This window comes from Xylocopa sonorina, chromosome 9 (assembly GCF_050948175.1).
Source record: "Xylocopa sonorina isolate GNS202 chromosome 9, iyXylSono1_principal, whole genome shotgun sequence".
NCBI lineage: Eukaryota > Metazoa > Arthropoda > Insecta > Hymenoptera > Apidae > Xylocopa > Xylocopa sonorina.
The window spans coordinates 3,476,467-3,492,835 of NC_135201.1; the positions used below are offsets into that span (position 1 = coordinate 3,476,467).

At 52.7% G+C, this 16,369-nt stretch overlaps 2 protein-coding genes across 7 annotated transcripts in view; both read left to right on the forward strand.

The window, feature by feature from the left end:
- Rh5 (Rhodopsin 5) overlaps positions 1–16,369 on the forward strand; it is a 216,355-nt gene that overhangs the window by 181,860 nt on the left and 18,126 nt on the right. The window lies entirely within an intron of this gene.
- Lar (tyrosine-protein phosphatase Lar) overlaps positions 1–16,369 on the forward strand; it is a 212,662-nt gene that overhangs the window by 93,386 nt on the left and 102,907 nt on the right. The window contains exon 1 of one of the 6 annotated variants that reach the window (XM_076901471.1): positions 12,792–12,876. The exons of the other annotated variants lie outside the window; for them this stretch is intronic. Within the exon in view, the coding sequence (XP_076757586.1) occupies positions 12,870–12,876 (7 nt within the window). The 5' untranslated portion in view covers positions 12,792–12,869. Of the gene's footprint in view, positions 1–12,791; positions 12,877–16,369 lie in introns of those variants that run through there. 6 annotated transcript variants of the gene reach the window in all.

Consider the following 16,369-nt stretch of genomic DNA (forward strand, 5'->3'; position numbering starts at 1 on the left):
GTTTTAATTCGAGAAACTTTCATAATCGTAATCGCGTAAAACCGTTTGCGACGACGGCGATGGAAATTCGAGGAAAAGGAAAATTGAAATAAGAGAAAAGAAGCTGAGGGAGGGTGGACGTCGATGGTAACTCGACGTCTCCGCGCCCCGCGATGGAAACGGCCAAGATAATCCGAATAAACTGCTCGACAGAATAGGGACGCGGATGGTAAAAGAGAAACGACAGAAAGAAAGCAAGAGAGAGAGAGAGAGAGAGAGAGAGAAATCGCTGCATCTTGACATCGAGGACGGGAGCAACGCGTCCTGACAGGGATAGAAACGGCAGCGCCTCCGGGCACGGCTAGTTGGAAGAATCAGGCATAATTTCTTGGCGACAGGGTGGCGTCGGCTTTTCAACCCTTATAATATCTTCAACGCCCTGGTCGCAGTTTCTGTCATCGCCTCCCACCCCTCGTCCCACCCCACCTACGCTTCCCTATCCGTCTCTTGGTCTCTTGGTTTCACCCTCAGCGCGCCTTTGCTCCCGGGAATACATTTCCATGCATTTTCCTGGGCGGCTTCCCTTGGTCTTTCGCTCGCCCTGCCTCGGTTTCCGTTCTCTCCTTCTCTCACTCTCTCTCTCTCTCTCTTTCTCGCCGCTCGCCTCCATCCTGCCTATCGTTTCTCACGCGCGCCCCAGTCGACGATCCACCGCCGTACCCTCAACCACCCTTCGCGCTTTAATTACCAACTTTCCCGTGTTCCCCAGGAATTCGCGCTCGCTCCGCCACCTCTTTCGCCCGTCGACAGTGGTTTCTTCCGCGGTCTTCTTTACGGCCCCGCTCTTTTTTCCACCCCCCAACGTTCCAACGGTCCCGCGGGTCCCGCGTCCAACGCCCCCGCACTTTTCGGCGTCGAGCGCGCGCGCTCGAAGTTTGCGCGCGGCGAACAAATATATACAACGCTTGGTGAATCTTGCAACGCTTCGCTATCTCTCGCTTTTCTCACTCTCCGTGCTCGTCTGTTTGTTCGCCGTTTCCACCCCTCCTACGTCTACCGATTTCCGGCTACGAAAAATCCGACGCGTCCTTGTTAGCTTTCGATTCCGACTTTCGCGCTGTCGACGGTCGGTCGAACGTTGAATATCGAGTCAATTTCATCTTTCTCTCCTCCTCTCTCTCTCGCTCTCGCGGGTCCTGAGTAACGACGAAACTTTTTCGGCCACCGTGCGAAGATACAACCTCCTCCGCGGTTCCCACGGGGTTCCCACCCCGACGTTCAACGTCGTTGGTACGCAAATATTAAGGGAGGGCCGCGGCGAGCCGTCGTTGGGACGATTAAAAGTTTTCCCTGGTTTAACGATCCGTTGCCTCTCCCTTCTTTCCTTCTTCGCGTTCGTCTCGCGTCCTTTCCGCCTCGTCTTCGCATGGCTGCCCCAGAGCCATTTCCTCCTCCCGGCCATTTCTCGACCGTCGATGCCAGCACGTAGGCGCTGCGTTTCCCGGCGAAAGGAAACTGGCCTTATCGACCATCTACGAGCGTCGTCGCCCTAGAGCCTCGATACCATCGTCTACGATAACCGCGCTGCTTGCGCAGCACCGAGTCCACCAGCTCCGCCGTTCTCCAAAACGTTGTTCTCCCACGGAAAGCGTCGCAAAGCTATATCCCGCCGCGTAGTCGCCGGCTAATTCCCAAAGAGATTATCGAAGACGCATCACCGCGATTCCACGGACCCGGATACAAATTGGTCCCCAGCAACCGCGACGCTGCGCTGGCCGGAACAGCATGGCGGAGGGGTAGCAGCACGCGCATCCGCCAGTATGTGCGAGGCGCGAGTGGTACAGGTGCGCGACGGGTCGGGGCCAGCGAGGAAATTGCAGGCTTCCCGGTGTCCCCCAGGTGCTCTTCGTCATCATAAAGCCTACGCCACTGGCATTGTACTTGTATTAAAGCCAGCCTCGAACACGACCCTGCGACTAGTCCCACCCGCCTCGTCCCCCTGTTCCACCTCTTCCCGTTTCCCGTGTTCCTCCTCTCTCTCACTCTCTCTCTCTCTCTCTCTCTCTCTCTCTCTCTCGCTCGCTCGCTGACTGTGTACGTAGTGTCCACCCTTACAGAACCACCCGGCTATATCGTATCGCCGACCGGTCGACCATTTCTCGAGACCGCAACCCTGGCTCCGCGTTCCCTGGCCACCGCCACCGGCCAGTCACCACATTTAATAATCGGTATTTATGGGAAAAACTTGCCAGACGCCCTCCAACGCCACGTCGACGATGCTCTCCGGCGTTGTCGCGTCGAAATCTACGACCCACGCCGCGAACCACCCTCCGGATACCGCCACCACCCCCACCGTCGAAACTCGATGCGATAATTTTCAATCCGCTTGTTTTCGATTCGTTCGATCGTGCAGACTGTGCACGCGGGATATTAACTTCGTAAATTCTCACGACGCGTCCTTGGACGCGTAAACGAGCGTTCGCGTGTCTTCTTTTTCGCTCTTGCGTCGTTGATCGGATGGCGACGGTCGCGCGGAGCGTCGCTCGAGAGACTCTCGAGCATGGATACGCGCTCGAGTCAGAAAAAACAAATTTTAGGGTAAATTTTGTGCGCAGCACTCGCGAGGATCCGTAACGGAGGCCATTGAAATTCCATGGGGAGGATCGCCCAGCGAGAGCTGGCCGTAATTATTTTCAAAGGATTAGTCGTTAATGCGGCGAAACACTTGGGAACAAGATAAGCTTCGCAGAGTTCCCAAAGAAAATAAAGGCTGATCCCGTCGGACGGTGGCTTACTTTCGGCAAGAACAACGCCATCGCGTCGCTTCCCGGAACCGCTGGCCCACCGGAAGCCGTTTCAAGAACAAACTGCTCGCCGTTAGCAATTAAAAGAGCCGACCCACTTTCCGCTCGAACGCCTCATCTTCTTACTGGCCATCTCTACGATGACTCCTTCTTCTTCCTTTTTTTTTTTTAACTGACGCGTTTACCTGACGCGAGGACGCGTTCGCAGAGTCGACAGCCGCGGACGGGGAAACGCGAAACATAATAATAGAGCTGACGCGTCTCCCGCTAGTCTACCAATACAAACTTCCCGTTCCTGCCCGTCCGTTCAGACTGAATTACCTGACCCTGTCCCGGAGGAGTCTACGTTCCCGGCGTCCAACAACAAAGTTTGCACGGGCAAGTGAAGCTTAATTAAAAGCTACGATGACACTCGAGGGCCACTCGGCTCCTAGGGGCCGCCGATTCGTTCCCGTTGGTATCGGGAACGAGAGGGGAAACTCCTAATCGGTTGGCGTTTACCTTCGCCGGAAGAGTCGACCGCCCTCCCGTGCCTCGGAGTTCGACTCCTCTGCAACCCTTAACCGCGTCCAAGGAAAAAGAATTCTCTCCCTTAATCTTGGTCTCTGGCTTGGATTATCGATCGAGCAACGATGCTCCTCGCGCGAGCGCGGCCAGGAGGAAAACGCAAATAAAAAGCCCTCTTCCACATCTTTCACCCTCCTCGAAGGTAAACTCTGACAAGTCACCGTGAAAAATTCGCACAGCCGCGTTATTACACGCGTTTCGCGAACATTAAGGCGAAGCTTTCGCTCTTTGACTCGAGGATCGCCTGCTCGCCCCCCGAATTTATGACCCGCGGCCAACAATATCTGCCCTCTCGGTCGCGTAGGAAGATGCTACCCCTCGGTGGAACGCGTGGGAAGCTTGCAGCGAGCCCAGACGCTAATGGACGCGATCGATTGGCGAACAAAATAGAACGATCACGGGTTCGAGCGGCCAACGGCGTCTCTTGGGTGAACGATCAAACGAAAGCTCGAGCCCCCACGGCGAGCGCTGTTATCAGATTCCTTACGATCGCAACGGCTCGTTTGAAAAATGCGAGCTTCGCGTGGGTTGTGCGTGTTCGGGGGTACGCTTGACTTTCTTGGCTAACCTCCGCGTCGTCGAACGACGCCGCGCGATCGACCCTCTCACGGAGGTCGCCGCGACTCGATTCGAGGCGAACCCTCGCCGGAATCGTGGACACGCGAATCGTTCGAGTAATAGCTGCGACGGTTCCGACCCTATCGCGCGTTTCCAGGATTCCAGGCTAGAATCGCGGTACCAGACTCGTCGAGCGAGCTATCGATGTTCTTGTTCTTGGATTTCCGCGTTCTACCTCGACGCTTCCGAGTGCCTGTCGAATGAAAAGCTGAGGGGACGCTGTACGATAAATACCACGTTTCGTCGACTGGACAAAAGATTCGAACTAAATTTCTGGCACACATTGTGGAGCAATTTCACTGGCCAATTTCGTCTGACAGTAAATAACCAGTTTCGTTTAGATTCTCCATTCTAATGAAGTAATTGACAAATTTGTATACACTCTGTGTACATTTTATTTGAATTAAATCGAGTTGATATACGAAGAAATATCCTCTCGCCATAGGTAGGTTCTCCATTTTGGTTTTCAAATTTGAAATTCAGTATCCATGGGATACATGTTCGCACGTTTGTCTATTGCATCGAAATATACATCGAGACACCCTCTGTATTTACCCCCCTGTGTTTTCTCTCTAAAAAAATCAATTGGTGCATTCTGAAAACGAAGGCGATTTTTAATCACGTAAACGTTGGAAGAATTTCACAACTCGTCGAGAAGATTCGTATCTATCGGTTCGTTCGCACGTGCTCGACGAGCCGCGTCTTATCTGGCGTCGCGATAGTCGCGTCACGGGAACGATCCACCTTCCATTCGCGTTTCTCTCGAAGCGAGGCCTTCGATTCGTGAATCGAGCCCAAAAATCGCGGCAGGGGGTCGCGTCGCCTCGCGAGTATCCGAGGAAATCGCTCGGAAAGCCGAACGGTCGCGCTCGAATTCCCAGCGAAAGGTTTATGACTGCCCCCTCCGTTGGGGCTCATTCGTACCGAATTGAGCGTATAACTACCGGCGCCCGTTCTTCGAGAGGGTGATACGTGTGCATGTAGAAATAGCAGGGCCAGAGAGACGCTGGTTCGTGACCGTCCCGCAGATTCTGTCGGTTAAATATCGCCAGATACCGGGTCAAGTCTCCTCGAGAACCGAAAAGTGTCTATCTTTAAAGCGCGATCATTCTTTCGGATACGCGGGGCTCGCGGCTTAAATTTACGCCCCACAGTGCCTCGAATAAAGCGCACACTTTCCGCGTCGAATTTGGGTCGGACGGAACAGGCGAGCCGTGGATATTTATACGAGATTAAATTTGTATGAACAGAGTCGAAGAATAACAGAGTTAAAAGGAACTCTTGGCTGAGTCTGGATAATTATTTCTCGCGTTTGCTGGTGGTAAAGGAGAATCGGCCAGGATCTCTCTCGCGGAGACGATGGAACGAGAGAAGGCAGGTTAAAAGGGTGAGAGAGAGAGAGAGAGAGGGGTTGGTACTTGACAGGGAGCAGCAATTATTTCGTTTGACCTGGCGGGCGACCGGGCAAACCAATACCCCGGGACAAATTGTCAATTTATGCTTTCTCGTTATTACGGTGTCCTGATCATAGCTACGCGGTTCACCGCGGGCCAGCTCGGAACGCACACGCGTCGTCATCGAGTGCGTTTCCGCGAGGGCACCGGGAGTAAACGGCTCTAACGCGCGCGCAGACGCTGTTACGAGCGTTCAGGGTGCTCGTGGCCACTCCCTTGGGGCGATTTCGAGGAACGATTCCGGGGGACGATAAAATTGCGGTTCGAAGGTTTCTCCCGAGCGTCGGATACAAATTAATCAGGATGCTCGAGCGTCTGGTCGCTGCAACCATCTGGAACCGTGAAAGAAAGTAAAATAGCGATAGCTGAAGGAGAAAGAAAGAAATAAATTCGATCAGATGCATCGAAGATGACGAGAGGGGGTGGTATAAATTTTTGTTTAACCAGTCATCGATCGCGCGATGATATCGCGCGAGAGTAGTCCTCCAGAGACGAAGGAGACAAGATGGTACACACATACGCGGGTAACGAGCGGTAAGCTGCATACGATCATAAAAATAAAGCGTAAAATCAACTGCTGACTCGATCGCGCCACCCTCGAGCTCCGCGTTTGCCCCTTAGACGGTGGAATATCGCGGAGTGTGCGATTTAAATCATAAAACTGAAGTAAAAACTTTTTGCAGCCGCGGTTGTGCGCTCGCGAGGGAGGAGGAGGCGGAGATGCCTAACCGGCTGCGACTGTTCCAACCCCCGCGCGCGCGGATTCCTTTTTCCACCGATTCAGCTCGTTTGGCCCTCCACCGCCGGTTTCTCACCGCTTATGTTTCTCTCGCAGCCTCGAACATTACCCGGCCGTGGAACGGGCCGAGAAACCCGTAAAAGGGAATTACTCGAACGATTCGACTTTATTCCGTTCCGTTCCGTACGCTCGAATACAATTCGCTCGAATCGTTCGCGATTCCCGCCGATAATCTCTTCCTCGAGAAAAAGAAGCCACGTTCTGCCAAATATCACCTTCGTGTATTCGAACGAATTCTTCTTCCTCCTTCGTGAACATATTCCACGCTTTCGTCTTTGACGTTATTCACGATGCGAAAAGATGTGTAGCGGGTCCATTAATTGCCCGTGACTTTTGAGAAAGACGAACTGGAGCCGATAATGTCTTACTTGAGAAAGAGAAGCCACGTTCCGCCAAATATCACCTTGGTGTATTCGAACGAATTCTTCTTCCTCCTTCGCGAACATATTCCACGCTCTCGTCTTTGACGTTATTCACAGTTTATTCACGATGCGAAAAAATGTGTCGCGGGTCCATTAATTGTCCGTGACTTTTAAGAAAGACGAACTGAAGCAGATAATCTCTTGCTCGAGAAAGAGAAGCCACGTTCCGCCAAATATCGACGCGATCGGATTCTTCGTTCCTCCCTCGCGAACGTATTCGACGCTCTCGTCTCTGACGTTATTCACAGTTCATTCACGATGCGAAAAAATGTGTCGCGGGTCCATTAATTGTCCGTGACTTTGAAGAAAGACGAACTGAAGCAGATAATCTCTTGCTCGAGAAAGAGAAGGCACGTTCCACCAAATATCGACGCAATTGGATTTTTTGTTCCTCCCTCACGAACGTATTCGACGCTCTCGTCTCTGACGTTATTCGCGGTTCGTTCACGATGCGAAAAAATGTGTCGCGGGTCCATTAATTGTCCGTGACTTTTGAGAAAGACGAACTGGAGCCGATCGGTCACGGGCGGCTCGAGTATCCTCGGAGTCAGGAACGAGAGGGTGGATCTCGCTGGCGGCGCGCTCTCGCACGACGGAATAGGAAGCGATAATATTTCATTCGCGGGACTAGAATATCATTTTTCAATAGCGCAGCTTAGTCAGGAGTTATATCGGGCCGGGCTATATCTTCCGCGCCCGTTGCCCTTCGTTTTTCCACCATTTCTCATTCCGTCTGGTCTCTCCTCTTCCTCCTCCCTTCGTCCTCCGTTCTCCCTTCTCTCTCTATCTTTCTCTGCCATTCTCGTCGTTCCTTTTGTCGCAGCCTCGATTCGACCGAGCGCGATCATCCGCCGCGCCCTCGCGCGTCTAGCCACGCGTGCTAAATTCCCCATGCAAATGAGATGGCTGATACGCGCCGAAATATAAATCCAAAAAACCCCACGAGTATTTATGTCTATTATCTCTGCGAAGACTCCGCGAAAACCGCCGCGTTTCCCTACGGCGGCATCGAAACTGTCGGTCCCACTGCCACCCCCATCCCTTATCACCCGCGGACGAGAATCGATTAACTGCTCCTCGAAATATCCCCGCGATATCGATTGCGTATGGGGATGTCCGTTGATTTGAGGCCAGTGTCGGAGAGGGTAGTTTAAAGGGAACACAGTTTCTGCTTAACCGCGAGATATCTCGTGCTTTGCTATGGAATAAGTATAAACTTTGAATACAATCTTAAATTTATTTGGTGGAGAACGGGTTAAGACTTGTGCTATTCCAATGCTCTTTCGATAGTCACATGGTTACTTTTACTTAACTCTTCGCGCACTTTATTCTTTTACAACCCCTTCTCTGCCAATTACGCGCTTTCTTTATTTAAGATACTCGTTGCTCTACTCTTCCTTCCTGTTCAAAGTGTTCAACAAGATTTGTAGCCATCGCTTCATTTGAACTAAATTCTTGGTTACTTTACGAAAAATCAGGTTCACATTGTAAACCTAGTTACCCTCTAAATCGATACATGGCTGTCTAATATACGCGTCTGAAAACCTCTGAGTCTTCTTTCTTATTAGGCGCTTTCTTTATTTAAGATACTGAGTTGCTCTACTCTTCCTTCCTGATCAGAGTGTTCATCAACAAGATTTGTAGCCATCGCTTCATTTGAACTAAATTCTTGGTTACTTTACGAAAAATCAGGTTCACATTGTAAACCTAGTCACCCTCTAAATCGATACATGGCTGTCTAATATGCGCGTCTGAAAACCCTTGAATCTTCTTTCTTATTAGGCGCTTTCTTTATTTAAGATACTCGTTGCTCTACTCTTCCTTCCTGTTCAAAGTGTTCAACAAGATTCATATCCATCGCTTCATTTGAACGAAATTCTTGATCGCTTTGCTGAAGACCAGGTTTGCATTGTAATCCTACTCACCCTCTAAATCGACGCGGCTGTCGAATATGCGCGTCAGAAAACCCCTGAATCCTTTCTTTCCAACTGCAGTAACGACGAGGCAACACCAGAAACGCAAAGGAAAGAAAGCTCGCTGCGATTCCGTCGGACAGGAATTGGCGAAAGTCGATCGATCTGGTTCCGCGGACGGAACGCGCGCACGGAGGCTCTCCCGGGCGGGCGCGATTGTTTCGTCGACGAGTCCGATTGAAGTTGTTCGTTCCGTGCATCGGCGTCGAACAACCGAGCAGCAACGCGTCATGGAAACCGGGCTTCTAATTAGCGCAGCAACACGCGGCTGGCATGGCGGAGCTTTAATCGCGCGCTTCCCATCGCCTGGAACGAGTTTCTCGAAGGCCTATCACGCGAAGTCTCTCGAGGTCTTTAACGCGTCGTGGGTGTTAACGGCTGGCTGACCGAATCGCCAGGCCAGCTTGCCAGCCAGCTGAAATTACCAGGCTCTTGTTACTGGGTCGCATTTCCATTATCCGCTTTCCCGATCGAGAGACTTCCTCCCCCCTCTCTCTTCATCCCTCTGATTCGCGTGTGCAAAAAAAAAGGGAAAGAACAGAGAATACGCGACAACCAACGGCAGGCTTGAAAACGGAGGAGACCCTCGTACGCGCACGTTTCGTAATACGACGGCCACCGCGTGATGTATGAACGAAACACCAGCCGCGTATCTTATCTGGTCGCGATAAACAAACGGCTCGAAAGTGCGGAAAATTCCCAGCTACGCTTCCACTACCCTCGCGTTATCGTCGATCGTGTTCCTTTCCCGGTCGCAGCGCTCGTTCCGCATAAAGGGACGCTAATTAACGCGCGAGGAAGGAGTGGGGGGTTGGTCAGGGTAGTTCGCGAGACGCGTTCGATGACATTGCCGGAAAAAGTGTTTAATACACTTCCACAGTCCTCTGCTCGTGGATCGAGAGACCTGCTACCCCCCTCGCTTTATCGAGCCGCGTACCATCGGTGTTCTCGCGGCGGTACTTCGTGCGAAGGAGTGGTTTTCAACCCCTTCCGCCCTTCTTCCTTCCCCCCGTAGGATCCTCGACAGCTCGAACGAGCCTTGGCCAGGAGCCAGCGTATTCATTCCAGAAACTAACCACCCACCCTCCTCCAGCTCTGGATCTAAGGGGCCAATTATTTAATCAATTCCACCCTCTTAGCGGTCCGGTATAGACCGCGTAGGCTATTCGAGCGCCACGGGAACTGCCGACGACGACAGTGGCCGCCGTCGACACAATTGGTCGTTCCCACCTCTTCTTCGCGTACTTCGCCTCCCGAGACGACTCGATCGGCGATCGCGCGGCCACGCCGCTAAAGGTATGCCCATTGTCCTCACAATGGGCGATTTTAGGCGAATCGACGTTGGGGGTACTTTTGTTCTCCGTGCTACGTACGTAACCCTGTCGAAGGGTGCGCTTCTCGCGAGATACTTCTCGAAAGACCGCGTTCGCGGCTCTCAAATAGGAAAACGAAGGGTTTTGATCGTCCTCGTCGCTAGTGGACTCCCATCTGACGATCTCTAACGCTTCCTCGTGGTTCTGTTAATCGATGAGAGTTAATACAAGATTCGACAAGTAGCGATGGGTTCGAACCGCAGCAAGGGTAGCAATAGAATTGTTCTACGAATATAAAATCTACGATACTTCTCTGTGTCGCTTGAATTAGTCCAGATAGCTCGAATCGCTCGACTTTTTACTGTACCCCGCATTCGATGCGAACGTGTCGTCGTAAATTCGACCACTGAGCGAGGGTAGCTCTGCTCGCGAAGCCGTGGCGTAAAAATAGCGAAGTCGAGCGAGATTGGACGGTCAGAGCAGAGACGTCCATCCGCGTAGCGGTGGTTTAGGATAAATAGGAGAGGCGCGGGGGTGTCTCGAAACGCTTAGCAGTCCTCGCGTCGAATCGAGCCGCAAAGTCACGGACTCGTGTCTGGTGGCCAGGCTCTCGTGTCTCGGCAGGCCACGCCAATATCGTAGATCACGAATCCCGTGAGGAACCCATCCTCTTGACCGCGTCCACCCCGCAGACCGTACGCTCGAACGTTAAACGTGATTTCGGGCTCACGCTCGCGATTCCACGAAATTAATCCGGGTCGAAGCCATCGATTCGCCTCCTTTCCTGTCCCGTTCATTCCGGCTGCGAAATTTAACCGAACCTCGATCTTCTTCCCCGCGAACTGGCCGCGCCTCTCGGTTTCGTTCGTCCGTTTCAACGATGATCCAATGTTCGCGAGATACAGAGCAGCGATCCGTAACAAAAATTAGCCTCGAGTCCCCTTTAAACCCGTTCGTGCGGCGATCGATCCCAGCCACGTACCGCCAACTTTTATTTACGCTTCGCACGGAGACCAGCCGTTAATTATTGCCGCGAATACCCTCGACGAATCGTAACCGGCGTCCGCCGGTTCCTCGTGAATTATTCCGTGTCGCTGCGCCGACTGATCGTCCACGCTGGGCCCTTTTTCAACGCCTCGATCGAACGCGTATCGATCAGTGGTTCCCTTTAGAAAAAGCCACGGTCCTCTCTGTGGATCCATCGAGAGTCTCGCGAGTTTCGAAAGAGCCAGCGGATGTATCAAGGGGTGAAACGGCGCGAGGTCGAAAATAAAAGAACGCGGCGGTTCGAGCGGCGTCAAATTCGGTACACAGACAGTCAGTGGACTTCTGATGAAAAATAAATAGGGGATAGCGTACGAGTGGCGGTAAACGAAGCGAATCGGGGCGTGCTCGCTCGCGTGGCGCTCACCGACATCGTTTCACCCCGGGTGAAAGTAGCCTAGCCGCGCAGCCGTGAATCGCGATACGAATCTCTCTCGTTTTGGAATCACGCTCCGGTCGCGGGCAAAGGTATATAGGTCAGCTATGCGCCGATACGCTATCCACCCCCTACGGTGCCGCGCGTTCCGAATAACCGCCGCGGATATCGTCCCAGGGCTGTTTCGACTTCAGCTGGCGAACGCGCGTCGGTTCCGTGCGTAGTCGTGGGCGAGGACGAATTTTTCAAACGCGAGAAGATGCATCGCGGTGGAGAGAAAAATGTCGAGGGCGTTCGCAGCCTCGATCCAAGAGTTATCGAGGAGTCGGCTCGGTATAGTAGTGGAAAAAAATCGGTGATACGTTTCGTTAATAGCTGGACGTCCAAGAAGACTGATTGAGGGGTGGTTCAAGCTGTATCGTGCGTACATTTATAGGATACACTCAGGGGTGGTAATTGTCCCTTTCTCACTTCTCGTTTCTATTGTTCTATCTTAATTATTCTGAATTTTAAAAACGTGTGCTGGTTTAATTACTGAACCAGCGTTTGTTTCTATCTATTGACTTTAAAATTCTTGTCATCACGAAAAGAAGACACTTTTCTTATTTATACACACCTACTCGTCGCATCGTGCAAACGAAGCAGTTGTTCCTTCTTCACTTCTCATTTCTATTATTCTATCTTAATTATTCTGAATTTTAAAAACGATGTGTACTGATTTGATTACTGAACCAGCGTTCGTCTCTATCCATCGACTTTAAAATTCTTACGAGTCATCGCGAAAAGAAGACACTTTTCTTATTTATACACACCTACTCGTCGCATCGTGCAAACGAAGCAGTTGTTCCTTCTTCACTTCTCATTTCTATTATTCTATCTCAATTATTCTGAATTTTAAAAACGACGTGTGCTGGTTTGATTACTGAACCAGCGTTCGTCTCTATCCATCGACTTTAAAATTCTTACGAGTCATCGCGAAAAGAAGACACTTTTCTTATTTATACGCAGCAACGCGCAAACGAAACATTATCTCGCCAAAGGGAATCGTGTCAACCGCGTACACCGACCGCTAGATTAGCGATTCATACGTTCCACGCGCTGAAAAATACAAGGGCTCGCCCGTAGGTGCGACAGAGAGCCCCCAGGCGAGCAGAGTCGAACGATAAATATTTCACGCGGAAACGTAGCGCGCCCGAGGCGACGGACAGTCTGTCAAACGATTCCGCGAACTCTGGAGTGTGCGAGCGGTAAACACGCACGCAGTTCGCTCGCAGCTCCTCTGAGAGCTCAGTCGACCGAGTCGCTGCCCGGAGGACGGGTCCTCCTTTCGACCAGCGCCGCGTTTCCGTTCCTCGCGCACTTATTTCACGAGCGAAACACACCTGATCGCAGTACTCACGCGTGGACGAGCGGAAACGCCTCCACTGCGGGGCCCGCGTCGCGGTCCCCGCCACGACGATACGACTCGACTCAACGAGCTTCTTTCAGGGAACATCAGCGACTCGCAGTACATCACATACATGACAAGTAAGTACGAAGGGCTGTGCAGCCCCTGCGACCACTGCTGGTAAATCACCGCGTTTCGAAGCTCCGTGGAAAGAGGGGAAAGAGCGAGAGACCCACTCGCAGCCGTAAATCGGGCTGCTTTCGAGGGCCGGGTGCTCAATTTCGCCCGGATGACCGGCACCACTGGCCGCTCTCTCTTTCTCTCCGATCTAAATTTCAAATCCGCTAATGTGTATTTTTGCGCCGGCTCCCCGAGCTCTTATCGGCCGGGCCGCCTCTGCACGCTTTGAATTTCAAATTCCGCGCGCGCAACCCGTGTCAAGCGTGCCGCCGACCAACTTTCGAATGTTTCTGCCCCGCTTATGCGCTGTCATTTGTTTCCCAACGCTGGCCCTCCGCCCGCTAACCGCTGCCGCTGTTACAGGTAACCAGTCTCCCTCTCTCTCTCTCTCTCTCTCTCTCTTTACCCCGATCTCCGCGATATCCAGCGCGTTTTATTTATGGCGATGCCCAGCCACGTATCAGAATTGATTCCGTGATTTATTCGCGAACCGTTCTTCGAGCTCGCCGATCGATATCGGCGAGGAGAGGGCCACAGCGGCCGCCGCCGCCGCGAAATCGAATTTCGAGCGACAGCTTTTTCAGCCCTCCCTCCAACGTTTCTCCCTCTGTTCGACGCCAAACCCTTCTAACGAGGAATAAACGATAAATTTCCCAGGCTCCTCTGCCTCTATCGACGCTGCGCCCTCCGCGGTGGGACGCATTAAGGTCACGAAAATTGTCTCGCTGTATAATTTGCGCGAGGACGCGAAGACGTTCAATGGGTGGCGGTCGAGGGGGTTGGGTTGGTAGTCGAGAATCGACCGCGCCAGGGTCCGTCACTCTCTAACGACGGTATAACTTGGACTTTATCTTCGCGCAAGTTTCTCGTGGCTGGTTCACATCTCGCCGGTTTTTACGGACCTCCTTAATGCACGGGGACCACTCGCCGGCTAATTGCGCGGCGCGAGACCACGATCGCTGCCAGTTCCGCACGCGCGTACCCCGCGGCGGTTAATTGAAGCGTAATTAACCGCGTTGAAACGTCGCCTCGCTAATTACCCCGGTAGAAATTGATCCGGAATTGTAGCGATGAAGAAAACGCGCGAATCGACCGCCCATCGAGGGACTCTCGCGTCCTACGACGCTTCCTGCGTCTTCTGCTGCTTGGAATTAACCCCTCGCTCTCTCGAGTCGTGGCCGCTCGCACGATCGTTTAATCGCACCCCACCTCGCAACTTGGTACGAATGCAAAACCGACGCTCGATTGCTGGTTAAAAATAAACCCACCCGCCCCTCCGTGGATTTAATTTCCCAAGTATCGCGCGGCAGGGTACGTACTGAACTTTCGCGTTCTTCTCCGTTTCGTAAATGCTCTTTAAATGGGTCTGAAAGCGCTATTAGCGTTAAAAGCCAGTTACGAGCGGAGGCAGCCGCGCCCTGCCGGACTTGCTCGACTAAAAACGAGATACGAAAGTGCACTTCCGGATGTGTCTCTTGCCCCGGGGTCGCGCGCGTTCCGCCGTCGGGGATTAAAATTTCAAAAGGGACCTGCTGAATCGACCGACTCTACCAAGCTTGTTTCCCTTCCGTGGGAGATCCAACGCCAGTCGAGTGGCCCGTCGACGTCCACAGCCACCCCTACGCCTCGTCGTGGACCTCGTCGTGGGCCTCGTCGCAGCGGAAATCGGGACCACGATGGTCGCTGGCGCGTACGCGCGCCCTCGTTCAGGGTCGCCTGGAATTTTGCCCAGGCAGAGACTCCGTACAGCAAGAAGCGACGAGGCAGAGGTGGTGGCTGCGAGATGAAAGGGGTCAGGGGTGAAGCTACTTATTTAGAATATTGCTGGCATACATTTGCATAAATTCAGCGCAGGCCCTGCGGCGTGTACCCCTCTCTCCGCTCGCAGTCGCGTCGCGCCAACCGTTATAGACCCGTGGAGACCCTCTTAAGTGCGGAGCCGGGTGATAGACGCGCGCCCCGTGACTCCTGCGAACTCCGCCTCTGACCCCTCCGGACACGGCGCGCCGCGGTATCGAGTCGCTCGTAAAGAAACGAGGGGTGGCCCTCGGTCTCGCGGGTGCTTCGATGCAAATTCGCGGGACGAAAACGCGGCCTTTCGGACGGCCGTTTGCGAAAGACGGCGAACGGGCGTGCGCGTGATTTATCGCGCGGAAACATCCTCCGCGCGGATCTTCTCGTGGCCCGCCGTCGCGTTTCGAGGGGGGGTGGCTCGCGGGAATGCTCGCGCATACATATTCAAATTGAATTATCCGCGCTACCAGACGCGGTGATTCGAAATCGGCACGGCTCGATCCCGTCGAAACAGCACCCTCGCGCGGCATTGTCCCCGGGTACCTCTAAAACCGTGGACCATCTAGACTGATGGAAATTCCCCGGCGGAAGTTGCCAGAGATCGCTTTGCATACGGGAAAGTTTCGAGCCTCGCGGACGGATCGACGAGAGTCCGATCGATCGAGGCTGAGAACTGGAAGGGACACTCGAGTTCTTTGCCGGAGGCGTGTCGGTTCCGCGTTAGAGAAACTCGCTGAGGGGGTGGCTGGATAATCCGCGGTGGGTAAATCGCGGCCACCCTGGGAGACGTTGGTCGCGTTGCCTTTTCAAAGTCGTTAGTTTATCGCGAGAAGAAAGGACGAACGCTTTGTCGAGCACGGGGGTTGAGGAGGACTAAGAGGGTCGCGAGGGTTGGGCGAACGACCCAGGACAACGGAGGCCGAGTTACCGCGTAATGGACGCTTTAATTCCGAAGGAATAAATTGCAATTTTTCCAGGCGTAGAGGGTCGAGGGCATCGCGAGCCGCGTTCTCCAACCCCCGCACTCGCGCCCCGCTAAAAATCCCAGAATTCAATTAAACGCTGTCCACGATCCGCGAATTGAAATCTTGAAATTTCATATCGGTCCAAGCGCGGGGCCTGCCGCTTCGAATCGGTTTCGACGGCCCTCGAAGAGGATCGCGATGGGGTCAACTAATATCGTCCATCGAGATCGATAGTTTTGGTAGTTTTGTGTGTTCGAGGCACAAGATCGTTCCAAGTTTCGAGCACGGACGACGCATTGCGATTCGTGTAATAATATGGAAGATACACAACTGTGTTGTTTTTCAAAATTTCCATTCTCAGTTTTTAACGCAACTTTCGTTTTACAAGCGAGCTTTCCGGTTGAAATCTTTAATTGGCGATAATGGTACCTTTTTACTCTACGCACCCCTAATCAGAGGAACGTGTTGTTTGAGTATCGAGCAGAAAGCCAGAATTTGAAATTCTAATTAGGATTTGTATGTAGTTTCGATTGTAGATCCTTCAGGATAGAATATGTCGTCCGTATCGTAAACTCGAAGTGCTCCTCTCTGCTAAGCAATTTATTTTCCAACGTAAAATATTAACGAACGAGTGATCGAAAAATTATTCACTGCATATCCTGACTCTCCTCCCTTATTACACAGAGTGAACACT